The 13,136-nt window shown below is 41.5% G+C and overlaps 1 protein-coding gene across 1 annotated transcript in view; it reads right to left on the reverse strand.

The window, feature by feature from the left end:
• Window positions 1-599: 599 nt before the first annotated feature.
• The window catches only part of LOC143712789 (FGGY carbohydrate kinase domain-containing protein-like), a 68,184-nt gene continuing 55,647 nt past the window's right edge, over window positions 600-13,136 (reverse strand). Inside the window, exons 10-19 of the mRNA XM_077204794.1 lie at window positions 11,991-12,702; window positions 11,817-11,888; window positions 9,324-11,083; window positions 7,983-9,213; window positions 6,795-7,843; window positions 6,597-6,669; window positions 2,289-6,479; window positions 2,093-2,208; window positions 1,900-2,011; window positions 600-1,822 (exon numbers count right to left, since the gene is read on the reverse strand). Of these exons, the coding sequence (XP_077060909.1) occupies window positions 10,956-11,083; window positions 11,817-11,888; window positions 11,991-12,702 (912 nt within the window). The 3' untranslated portion in view covers window positions 600-1,822; window positions 1,900-2,011; window positions 2,093-2,208; ... (3 more) ...; window positions 7,983-9,213; window positions 9,324-10,955. The remainder of the gene's footprint in view (window positions 1,823-1,899; window positions 2,012-2,092; window positions 2,209-2,288; window positions 6,480-6,596; window positions 6,670-6,794; window positions 7,844-7,982; window positions 9,214-9,323; window positions 11,084-11,816; window positions 11,889-11,990; window positions 12,703-13,136) is intronic.

Consider the following 13,136-nt stretch of genomic DNA (forward strand, 5'->3'; position numbering starts at 1 on the left):
TTTTATGTCTATTATCTCTTTAATCTTTTTACTCTTATCTATTTGTATGTAGGTTTTGTTTTTAATTGATTTGATGTAATCTATAATCAGATATTTTGCTCTATTTTTATCCATCTAATCTATTTTATCATTTGTATCTATTCCTCTTAAAGAACAAACATGTCTGGCCAAAAAAGGACTTGGCAGCAAGTCAAGATTAAATACAAGAATATTTTGCAGGCTGGTAAGTGACTTGTTTGCGGAGAACATAGGTGACATGTTTGCTGACATTTTATTGTCTGTGCTGATTTTAGCAATAAAAAAAAAAAGTCATATATCTGGTACGGGGGGTGGCCCTCCAACCCAAGACTTCACCCCAGCAGAGGAGCTGGCCCTGGACCTAAATAAAGGGAAGCCAGTGATTGAAGGGATCCAGGGAGGGACATCCACTGACTCTGGCCCAGCAAGGGATACTGGCCTCTTCATACAAAGTACATTATTGCCATACAACTGCACATGGAAAATATTGAAATCCATATATATTTTGTTTTGTAAACTGTGTGACTTTGCCTTATAGTGGCTGGTAGCACCCTTACACTTTTGGAGCCAACAGACTATGATTTGCCGGTGAGTACTCTTTATTAAATCATAGGCTTTGCATGTCCTGTCAAAAAATATCAATACAAGTATTGAAATGGCAGAGGGAAGCCACATCTACAGCAGTGGAGTGCACTTCTGCCGATGATGAGACCGTGTCTCTGGACTGGCTCGAGGTATTTTGTGAAAATAGACACATTTTTTTATAAGTTCATAATAGATAAGAAGTCAGGGAAGTGGTACTAATAGAAAATATTATTTGTTACAGGATCCTGACATTGGGCAACCTGATAAGCAGCCTGGTAACATAGTGCGTATTGCCTAAAGTAAATTTACATTATGCCAAAATTCTGCTATGCTAACTAAAAGGTCTTCACAGAATTCACAAACTGTCAGATATCTCTACACAACCCATCTAAAGAGACAGATCGAGCTGACAGAAGTCAAGATTGATGTGAACAAAAGAAAGCTGCAGGACATGGACCTTGAGATGCAAATTAAACACAAGACACTGAGGAAACTAGAACTGGAAATCTAGAAAGAGAAGTAAGTGACTTCAGTTCATACTGTAACCATGACTGTAACATAATGTATTAATCATTATATTTTTTTTCTCTCCAAAGCTCCAAGCTGACAAGTGATAACAGCAAAATAATAAAAGAAAAATATTCCAAAACCATTGTGGTCTTGTAACTTTTTTTTATGAATGTCAAGTATACACTTTATATTTATTGATCCAGTGAAGTGGAACTAGAATTTGGGAAGATAACCACAGTGTGTGCTGCTGATTCCAAATAAAATGCATGTACACATGAAAAAGTTATATAGCCTGCATTATCCTTTATTAAGGGATGGGCTAAATCAAAACTAAATTAACTGAAATAATTTGCAATGTATTGTTCTCTAACAAGTCTTCCATTTCTGTTATCTGGGAATATGGCAGCATTGTCCCAATTAACATCCAAAGCAACTCTGGGAGCCCTTTCTTTTCTTAGGCTGGCAATATTGTGCAGCACTGTGCAGGCAACAGTCACATCACATGCTCTGTCTGGGGAGACCCTCAGGTGGTGCAGGCACTGAAATCGTGATTTCAGGAGGCCGAAGGTCATTTCAATTCGAGCCCTGGTTTTGGCATGGGCATGGTTGTAAGCTTGCTGTGCTGGGGTTTGGGGGTCTGTAAGGGGAGTCATCAGAAATGTCTCACAGGCATAGCCTTTGTCCCCCAGCAGCACACCAGAGAACTCACCTGCGAATACAAAACATAATTCTTACAAGTACTGTACCCTTGATGTTCAAGGTGCTTAAAAAAATGGGGTGGCTTACCTAGAGAGAGTCTCTGGTAAATTCTACTTGCCCGAAAGATTCTGGAGTCATGGACTGAGCCAGGCCACTTTGTCTTTAAATTTGTGATAAGGCAGTCAGCATCACAGATCATCTGTAAAAATATATAGCCTATTAAGGTCATTTAATGCACAGAATAATTATGTAGCTGACAGTAACCATAACTCATTCTTACCTGAACATTGACACTGTGGAAGGATTTCCTGTTAACATAATCTCCCTCATGTGCCCCTGAGGGGCGTTGGATACGAATATGGGTGCAATCCACTGTACCAATTACATTAGGAAAAGCTGTAACACAAAATAATGAGTGTCATACTGTGACTATGCTAATGTAACATTTTGTAGTAATCTGTTATTATTCGTGTAACCTGCAATCTTGTAGAACTCCTCCTTGATGTGGATGAATCTTCTGTGACCAGGGAAGGTGATAAATATGTGCACAAGAGATTTCAATGCCAGACTTACATTTCTTATTGTGCGGCAAATAGTGGCTTTATTGAGGTTTTCTGCATCACCGACAGAATACAGAAACATGCCACTTGCAAAGAATCGCAGTGCTACGCAGACCATCTGTGGGACAATGAGAGCATGGCTCCGTGCTGTCTTGTGCTGTATGTTTGGACCCAGCAGCCTACACAAATATCTGATGCCATCACCTGAGAATCTGTACCTCTCAGTCAGATATTCGTCTGAAAAGGCCAATGGGTCTGCCCTATCTCGGAAGACTCTTTCATGCCTGAATGCTCGTCTGAGTATTAAAACTTCCTCATCAACTACATCATCCAACAAAGGACAAGCCATTGTGAATAGGAAACACACAAATCTTTAGTCTATATATACTACATATTGACCTCGTTACGGACTTAATTGAAACCACATTTGCAACTTCATGAGCCATTTCTTATTATCTCATCAACTGCAAAAAAAATTTTTTCTCATTCAACAGTACATTTCTACTCTATACTTGCATATATAGATATACATAGTCTATATTCTATTTATCATATTGTATAGTATAGTTATTTTGCACTGTGTTGGCATTCATTGTGGACAGCAAAGTAATAATTGCTCAGGAAAATCTGCTTTCCTCACTGGGTGTATGACAATAAACGCTTTAAATCTCGAATAATATATATATATTCATCAAACCTCTGACAGTGAAATGAACAGCAGTTTTCAATAATAACTAAAATAACAGTACGCATACTTAGATGAATGACAGTGTATCTAGTATTTTAATGCAGGACCATGAAGTGACTAAAACACATTTATATCTAGTAGGATTTAGGGAGGAACTAGCCGATAAATCACTAGGATTAATCTTAGCCTGGTTGTTAGCCTGCTCCGGAGCAGGCTAGCTGCAAAGTGTAAATCTCCATAGTAACTTAATGTAGATTAATTTAGCCTCCCTTCATGCAACCAAGTAAGGGCTAAATTCAGCCAGGATAACTGGAAAATCCCAGCTTAATCCCTTATCTTGCTTTTGTGCAATACCCCCCAGATCCTTACTGATATTCTTCAACGTTTAAATCTTCAGACTCCAGGCCCTTCAGCTCAAGAATCTCAGCCGACACATGGTAATCCTTCTCAAGCAGTGGTAGTTTCCCTGTCAGAACCCAAATTACCAGCACCGGAACGATTTGATGGCAGTCCTGAGAAGTGTCGGGGGTTTGTCACCCAATGCACCCTAGTATTTCAACTACAACCTGGCAGCTTCCCCACAGAGAGCAGCAAGGTTGCTTACATCATTACCCTTCTTACTGGCAAGGCTTTAGACTGGGCCTCGGCTTTGTGGGACCAACATGCACCACTCACTGCAAACAGTAACAGCTTCATTGCTGAAATGAAGAAAGTCTTCCAACATCCGGCCTGCACAGGTGATGTGGACTACCGTTTGCTTCGACTCTCTCAAGGCACTCGAAGTGTGGCGGAGTTCGCCATTGAGTTTCGTACCCTAGCTTCAGAGAGTGGATGGGACCAGCGAGCCTTGAGGGCCACATTCCACCAGGCCTTGTCTCCAGAACTCAAGGATGAGTTAGCATTTAGAGACCCTTCTCCGGATTTGGAATCCCTAATCGAGGTGGCTATCTGAGTAGATCATCGTATCCGAGAAGGACAACAGGAACGACGTTGGGACATCAGTGCGTATCGTCCTCAGGTATCTTCCAATACTGTTGAACCACTCTGGAAACCCAGTGATCTGGAGGAGCCCATGCAGCTGGGTAGAACTAGATTAACCCAGACAGAAAGGGATCGACGGATGAGAGAGCGACGCTGTCTGTACTGTGGAAAGTCTGGTCATTTCCGATCCAACTGTCCTGAACTGTCGGGAAAAGCCAGTTCTCCTCCAGGAAAGGGGGAACTGGAACGAAAGTAGATATCTTCCCTCATCCTGCAACCTCTGGAGTTACGATCCAAGCCACCATCTTCCACGACAACCAGAATCACCAGCTTAGTGCTGCTGGGAACTTTTTGGACCAAGATGTAGCCAGACGTTTGGGCATCCCATCCGTGCTCCTCCAGAAACCTCTAACCATCACGGCTCTTGATGGCAGACCTCTGGGGTCGGGACAGGTTAGTCACTGCACTTCGCTTATTCAGTTTGAAATTGGGAGTCACAAGGAACTAATACAGTTTTTTTCTCATCCAGTCACCAGAACTCCCCTTAGTTCTTGGGTTTCCATGGCTAACTTTTCACAACCCAAATATTGACTGGTCAAGAGGTGTAGTTAAAGGTTGGGGATCTAACTGTTGTGTTTCTGCTCTTTCTTTTTGCCGTTCTACTGAGATACTGGAGGTAAACCCAGGGCCATTGTCGACACTCTCCAGGTGGCCCGCCAATCTCAATCCAGACATGTCTAACCTTCAAGGGCTACCTTTTTCTCAGGTCAAATCTGACACCACAAAGTGCCCAGCTTTTCATCCCGGTTTTTCTTTGTTGAACAGCCTCGTTACACATAATTAAGAAATAGGGAAAGAGGGAACAAAAATAGCAGACTCAGAAAAGTTTACAACCCTAGTGTTTGAACAAATACTGCTCCACTGTCTAGCAGAATCAGAAAAAGTTCACAATCCTAGTGTTTGAACAAATACTGCTCTCCTGTCTTTTGTTTTCTTTCTTACTCTGTGCAGATACCACTGATGACTTCCCGAGACCCATACGCACTGACCTCGTCATCTGCGTATGAAGCCACAAGAAAACCTCAAGAAACAACTTGACCCACTTCCGAGCCAACTATCACAAAAGGATAAAGAAAAGAAAAAGAAAAAAATACACAACGCAGAGACTCACATACGAAACCTTCAGTCATCCTTCAACATGATCAAGATTGTCGTACCAGTAACATGACAGACACTCTCGCTTCGCACAAGATAATGATCTTACAGAACAGAGTGGCCTTGGATTCAACACAAGGAGGAGCCTGCACCATCATCGGACCTGGTGCAACCATGCTGCACCAGGTTAATGGATCCAACAGAGAACTTGAACAAAATCCAACAAGACATTCTTGATCTTTCAGCAAAATTACACCAGATGACAAGATAATTCTTCATGGTTCGGAAACTTGATTGGGAAACCCTGGCTGTGGATAAAGGAAATAGTAATTATGTTGTTGTTTGTTATACTGGCGTACTATCTATGCGTCCACAGTATGGTGTTTCATTCAACATATGAATTACGCCTCTCACAAGAAAATCACCGTGGACTATTACCTGTAGGAACGTCATGGACCCTAAAATTGCATGTTTGTTTCTGTGTCAGCATGCAATTGCAGAAAAGCAAACATAGAACACGCATTATGTGCCTGTAACGATCACAAGTTACAAGAATGAATTTTTAATTGTTTAAATTTGTATATAATGTGAGAGTTATTTAGAATTCTCAAAGGGGGAAATGTAGGATTACAAATTTATTTAAATGTTTTAATTTAGGTTCAACAGTATTTTAACTGAGAAAGTGCACACACTGTTTTCCATTTTTGAGGCAATCAAGGTTTTGGACATTAACCTCTTGTCACATCTCAAAGGTCAGGTCAAAAGGTTTTGTTGATTGGCTGATTGGATTAGCATCTCAAGGCTCTGAGTTACACTGTTACCTGATGAAATCAGGTAACCAGCTGAATCATGTACTTTCCTTTACATGTTTTGTTCAAGAGTCCCCTCCACTATGAAATTAATCCCACCCCCTTAAAATGTATGTAAACTGCAATGTAAAGTTCCCTTAGACTAGACTTGATTGAGATGACTACAGCGACGAAATAAAGAACTTATACCTCAACAATCTCCTGGTCTGCAACTCTATCTTTTCTACACTTGAGAAGAAAAAGTTCACAACAGATCCCTGGAGGCAGCCTGCACGAGGGCAGCATACTCCGCATCCACTTGGGTGAGAAGGTCTTTCTGCCTATGGTACTTTGCCAGAAGGCCAACAATGGAATCCCTCATGGGCTGTGTCCACCGAAAATGGTCTAGGAAAAAAAGTATACCCCCTGCCTTGATGGAACCTGTGCGAGCAGCTCGTGGAGAGGGAGCAAAGGGCAGTGGTGGTGTCATCTCATCTAAAAGAGAGGAAAAGGGACAGAATAAGTAAATCATTTTCACCTTTATCTCTAAAATATATGTAGTATTCATATAAATAAGGAATAATTAAGGGATGAAGATGTGAGCTGAATCACCTTTTACACTGGTGGGCTGTGCAGGCTGGATCATTGTTTCTGAGCCAGGAGAAGCCACACCAAAGATGTCATCCTGGAGCATAGAGTAATTAATTTGGGTTAGAATCAGTAATTACATATTAGATTTGGATTATAGTGAATGGGGATGTTTGTAAGTACAACAGTCAAGTTTAGCTGAGCAAAGTGTTCCCCCCTCACCTCCTCAGTTGTGTCATCAGGTGGGAATATCTCACTGAGAGCAGATGGCTGTGAGGACTGATGCTCTCCCTCCTCTGCAACAGGTACCTTCTGGGACTTGTGCTTGTCCCAGTCCAGGGGGACAGGACGACAACATACTGCAGTCCAAACCTTTCTCCGGTGTCTGTGTGTGAGATAATTAAGGCAGGGTACTTGGCCTGGCCTGTCACCATGTCTGATGGCTTGTTCAGTTCCATGATCAGCACAGGATCAAAAACTGCAGGCAGCTTCACTCCAGGCTGCTTCAGGTCCACAAGGCGCTTGAAATTCCAGCGAGCCACTCCAATCATGCCCAGCGCCTGGATAAGTTCTGTGGATACCTGAGTGCCTGTGACCCATCTCGCCTGATGAAAATGGAATCCCTCCTGCTGAGAGGTGCCTCTCACAGGGATCCACACGGGTACAGCTGCCGCCTCCCCCTTCACATGGTTCAGCTGGACCGTTCCAGCATGCCTATAGAGGATCCCCTCTTCAATCTCTGGGTCACTCAGGCAGCCTCTGAGGATGTGGTATCGCTGAATCCTCCATACCTTCAACATCGATGGTTTGAACAGTGGCCCACCATCAGGATCTCATTCTAAAAAGAATCTTGGAGAACTCTCTCCACTCTCTCCAGCAGCTCTTTGGGGTGTGGGACCCTAGTGCGACAGTGCTCCCTGATATGCTTCTTTGTTGGATTTGCAGGCACTATCCCACAGAAGACATAAGCCTGCTTCAGTCTCTGTAGGTCCATCTGGTCCACAACACTAAAAGCTGCTGACAGAAACTTGCAGAAAGCACTGTGCAGTGGATGGTGCTCTGAAGTACACTCTCTGGAGAACCACCGCATGCAGTGGAACAAGTCCAGCTTGATGTTGATGTTGCTATTATATTCTTTGCGGGAGGCACAGGTGTCGATGAGATGCCCAGAGTTTGCCTCAGTCACTATAGCCTCAGTGGTCTTCCAAGAATCCCAGAGGAGGTGCTCCTGGGGATCAGGGTTTGGGATCCTGAAGGCAGCACAGCAATCACTGTTCCACACACAAAGAGAAGTATATTTAAAATATTAAACATTCAAATAAATAGGATACATGTATTTGCTATACTATATTTTGTTTACTTTACAAATATAATATAGGTGGGAAGGAAAATGTGATGGCTGGTTCTTACCGGTCAAGCCACTGATAGTTGGCTTTTGGCAGTTCTGCAAAAATGTAACGACAGGACAGCCCAGCATTTATTGGCTGCAGGGATTTATCACTTTCAGACTGCAGCATCACCCAGGACAAGATTATCCAGTTTTCATTCATCACAGCGTATGACGACATAGTACCTGATGCAAGCACAACCTTCCGGGCCACCTTGCGGGTATGGTCAGCCCTTAATATTTGTCCAAATGTGGCTTTAAGGAGCAAATTGATTGTGCTCTCCTGCCTATGGTACTCCTGAATGAGGCAGTCAACCAAGTAGTGGGGTGAGACTGTTACTCCACACCAGCCGACCACATCACCATACTCACCAAATGGAGCAGGAGTATTTGTTGCTCTTAGTGCCCCTGTGATGGTCTGCTGACCATAAAGTCCACTGTCTCCATCCAGCACATTCTTAACAGTGGACAGGTAAGCCAGGTGTGCACGCTCATACCTGAGGTTGAGAGCTTCGTTCAACTGATTGGCCATATCATTGGGAGACTTTGCTGTGCGCCGCAACTCGTCCATCACAGTCTTACATATGGCCTTCTTGTGCATACGAAAAGCTGGAAAAATGTTGCAGAATCGACTTGGCAGTATGTCCATCCATTGAGGTTTGTCTGCATACCATTACTTTTTACAGACTTTACAGCTGAGCCGAGAGGCCAGCATGTAGTACTGGCTGCTTGTACCAATAATGACACGGGGTCATCCAACTCCTGATGAGACAACGTGAGGATTCGGACAGCCGTTCAGACATGGCAGAGTGTAGTTGTTGCGGACTCTTTCCATAATGGAGTGCTCTGGTTTCCAAATGAAGAATGGATGAAGTTGAAAGTATTTCGGTGATGGCAACTTATAGACAGCATCAATAAGCTCAGGCTGAGGTGGGTAACACCACAAGGAGATCATGTTCATTGGATGTCTCACTGGTCTAGAGCCTGGCCACAGTCCCAAGGCTTCCATTTCTGTTTTCATCCAGATTCTCTGCTGGTGAGAGCAGTTCCATTGGCTTACATCCTGCTCATAGCCTGGCAGTGGTGGAAGTGCTGGCTTCTCCTCCATCTGAGTTGGGGGGTGCCCAGCAGAGACTGCAGGGAGTGCTGTGGGTGGAGTAAAGGCTGCAAGGAGTCCCGACTGGACAGCAGTTGCAGGGGGGCCTGAGGGAGGAGTAGAGGCTATAGATTCTGCAGAGGTCACTGGGAGGAGGGCTGCAGGATGACATGGTTGACATTAGTCATAGATGAGCATTATATTTGTTAAATATGTTAAATGTGTTTTAAATTTTATTAAGTAAAATTATGTTACATTAAGTCCTTACATTGACAGAGCATGGTTTCCTGCACTGGTCTCAAAGGCGATGTGGTCTCAAGCGTTTGTCCAACCAGTTGTCACATTTTCAAAACTCTAAATACAATAAAGCTATACCTCCCAACAAAATTATGGATTGTTTTTGTAGTACTTACAATTGTTAACACACACCATCCCACAATAGCAAAAACAATATTCCAAACCTTAGATACAGTATAAAAACCTCTGCTTCTGCAATAGTAACAGTTCAAAAACAATATATCTCAGCTGATAATAAACAAACAATTGAATAATTGACACAGCTGATTTATGTTGGGTAAATTGGGCCAACCATAGCTGATTCCAGTCTGGCTTAGACTCAGTGGCAGGGGTTATTTTTTCCTATTACATTGACACTTATACAGTAAAAGGAGGACTTTGAGGAGTGATGTTTTTGGACACATAAACAGAAAAAGACAAACACTGTAATGTCTGGATGAGGAAGAGTAAGACCAAGGGGCCCAGGGAGAAGGTGCAGTGAGAGATGCAGTGAGAGGTGCAGTGAGAGATGCAGTGAGAGATGCAGTGAGAGGTGCAGTGAGAGATGCAGTGAGAGGTGCAGTGAGAGGTGCAGTGAGAGGCGCAGTGAGAGATGCAGTGAGAGATGCAGTGAGAGGTGCAGTGAGAGGTGCATTGTGAGATGCAGTGAGAGGTGCAGTGAGAGATGCAGTGAGATGTGCAGTGAGAGATGCAGTGAGAGATGCAGTGAGAGGTGCAGTGAAAGGTGCATTGTGAGATGCAGTGAGAGGTGCAGTGAGAGATGCAGTGAGAGGTGCAGTGAGAGATGCAGTGAGAGGTGCAGTGAGAGATGCACTGAGAGGTGCAGTGAGAGGTGCAGTGAGAGATGCACTGAGAGGTGCAGTGAGAGATGCAGTGAGAGGTGCAGTGAGAGGAGCAGGGAGAAGAGCAGGCTCAAGGAGAGGGCAAGGTTGAGGTGTAAGAATGTGTGGTGGTGGCATTCCAAGGGCTGGAAGAACAGTAGTCAGTGATGAAATTGTCCATTCATTGACCATGTAATCAACCATGGTCTTTCACTAAGAGAGGCTGGTAAACAGTAAATGAAAAAAAAAACTGATTTGCTTTTTACTGGAATAGCCTGGCAAGATAATAGTGAAGTGAAGTGACCATTGTGAAGATAATTAAACTTTCAAGCATTTATAACATAAACAGACACAATGACATTTAAAACCCTTTACTGTTAAAGTTCAGTACACACCAAACTACACACAGATGTGAAAAATGTAAAGCACTGCTACGTGCCTTCTGCTTGTTCAGTGTACAGTGGTGTGTACAGGAGTCACATGTACATTTATATGCACAAATACACTGTATATACAGTATGTATGCACAATTGATCTGAATCTTGAATTGAACTGAATCAATACTGAAGTGACTTGAGCTGAATAATGTCACAATTGGCTTGTTAGAGCTGCTTTACAGCAGAATTTGTCTCGAATTTGTTACCGAAGCTGCTGTGAAAATCCATACTGTAGCTTGTATGTATATATTCAGTATATATATATATATAGCAAAGCGCAGAAACAATGTAACATGCCAAACATTTACCATCTTGAATAACGCTGTATAAAAATGTAATGATGTTTCATGGAAATGAATGCAGTTTGATAGAGCATGTATGTATATGTATGTGGTTCTCACTCAGTTGGTCTGGAATTTTAGATGAAAATGTGGGTAGCATCATCCTCCCCAATTCTTCACCTTCCTCCACTTCTATGGAAAAAGAACAAACCAAAGATTGGTATGAAAGGATGGAATTATAAATATCATCAACTGTTGTTTATTCAGGGAAAATTGACTGAGCATTAAGCTCTTTTACAGCAATACTCCACATTCATACGGGTGTACATTCAGAAAAATATGGATATAGCAACCACAATAAATAGTGTGTGTTGAAATAGAAACTTTTGTAACATTATAAATGCCTTTACTGTAACTTTTGATGAATTTAATCCATCCATCGTGAATAAAAGTATTGATTTATTTTATTTATTTCCCCCCAAAAATAACTAACAATTCTTACTGACCCCAAACTTTTGAACAATAGTGTTTAATGTTACAAAAGATTCTATTTCAGATAAATGCTGTTCTTTTGAACTTTCTATTCATCAAAGAATCCTGAAATAAAAATGTAAATAACTATTTGTTGTACTGTAATACTTTAACAATAATACAATTGTTGACAATGATAATAATGAGAAATGTTTCTTGAGCACCGAATCATCAGAATCATGTGACACTGAATACTGGAGTAATGATGGTGAAAATTCAGCTTTGATCACATAAATAAATTACACTTTATTATATATTCACATAGAAAACAGCTATTTTGAAATCTAATAATATTTCACAATTTTGACTGTTTTATTTTGTATTTGAATCAAATAACAGACTTAGTAAAAAAATCTTACTGATCCAAAAATGTGTCTGTGTGAGGTTTTCTTACTCAGTTGGCCTTGGACTTTGGGAGGGGATATAGAAAGCATCATTCTCTCCAATTCTTCATCATCCTCCATTTCTGTAAAACAAAGCATAAAAGCAAAGATGGGAATCATATGTCATCCCACATTTACATTTTTCAATTCGACCTTATATATACTCAACTGTACTGTCAACAAACCTGGAGGATGAGAGGCAGATGCTGTAAGGCCAGTGGAAGCATGTTCCGCTGAAACACTCTGAAGCTGGCTCTTTTTCTGAGTGAGGTACTGCTGCAGCCGAAACATTTTGCTGCCTGTGACGCACTGTTTCTGGAGGATAAATGCAGCATATCCATCTGCTCTGCTCTCCCAAACATCCCTCCAAGTCTTTTCTGCATTAATCCCAAAGCCAACCAAGTTGTCATCTTCATTCCTCACAGGTGGTGCCACTGATCTTCCAGTTAAATAATTTAGGAGGTCCTCGATTTCCTGGAAGCTTCTACTGTACTCAAGAAATGAAAGTAGGCTGTCCTTTTTGGGACCCTCTGGTTTAAACTGACCGGCTCTCTCCTCCTCCTCCTCAACCTTCTTAGTCAAGAATATGGTATAGCCTACATCATTCTCTAGCAGCCACCGGAATGATTTGTCTTTGTACTTTCCAAACTGAAGCACATACTCTCCAAGCACCTCTTTTCTGTCTGACACATCACCTCCTCTCATGAAGACAACAGAGCGGGCATTCTCCTTGACCTTGTCTTCCCTTTGAGGGGCTGATTTGTCCTGGAGATTGGGGTTGTCTTTGATCCTCTTGGCTTCATCTGAGGGATCTTGTCTCAGATATCCAGTCGGTCCTTTCCTGAAGCACACTTTGATCTTGCCTGGGAAGATCACTTTCACCTGCATCCTGCTGTGCTGTACATATACATTCACAAAGAGCTGATTAGTGTTTATGGTCTGTTGCATTAACACACTTAATTAACGCACTTATATTCTGATTTCAATTATTTTATTTCTTAATAAATAAAACAACAATTAAATTAACCATTTTATTATTAAATAAATATTCATATTAATTTCACAATATCCTCTTTCACACACTATTATTGTGTTTAATTATCTATTTTATCACAATAAAATGTTATTCATATACTATACCATTAAATTGCACACATTTTTTTTGTAATCATTTTTTTTTGTAATTCAAATGTATTATATTTGTGTGTACTATTTATTAATTACATTAAAAGTACTACATCATACTGCACTGTTAACACATAGTTGTAAACATTTTATATGATTGCATAGTAAGAAATCAATGATGAAACATTCACCTTTACAAACAAAGA

Source organism: Siphateles boraxobius, unplaced genomic scaffold (assembly GCF_051911475.1).
Source record: "Siphateles boraxobius isolate OS27281-9 unplaced genomic scaffold, OSU_SipBor_1 51, whole genome shotgun sequence".
NCBI lineage: Eukaryota > Metazoa > Chordata > Actinopteri > Cypriniformes > Leuciscidae > Siphateles > Siphateles boraxobius.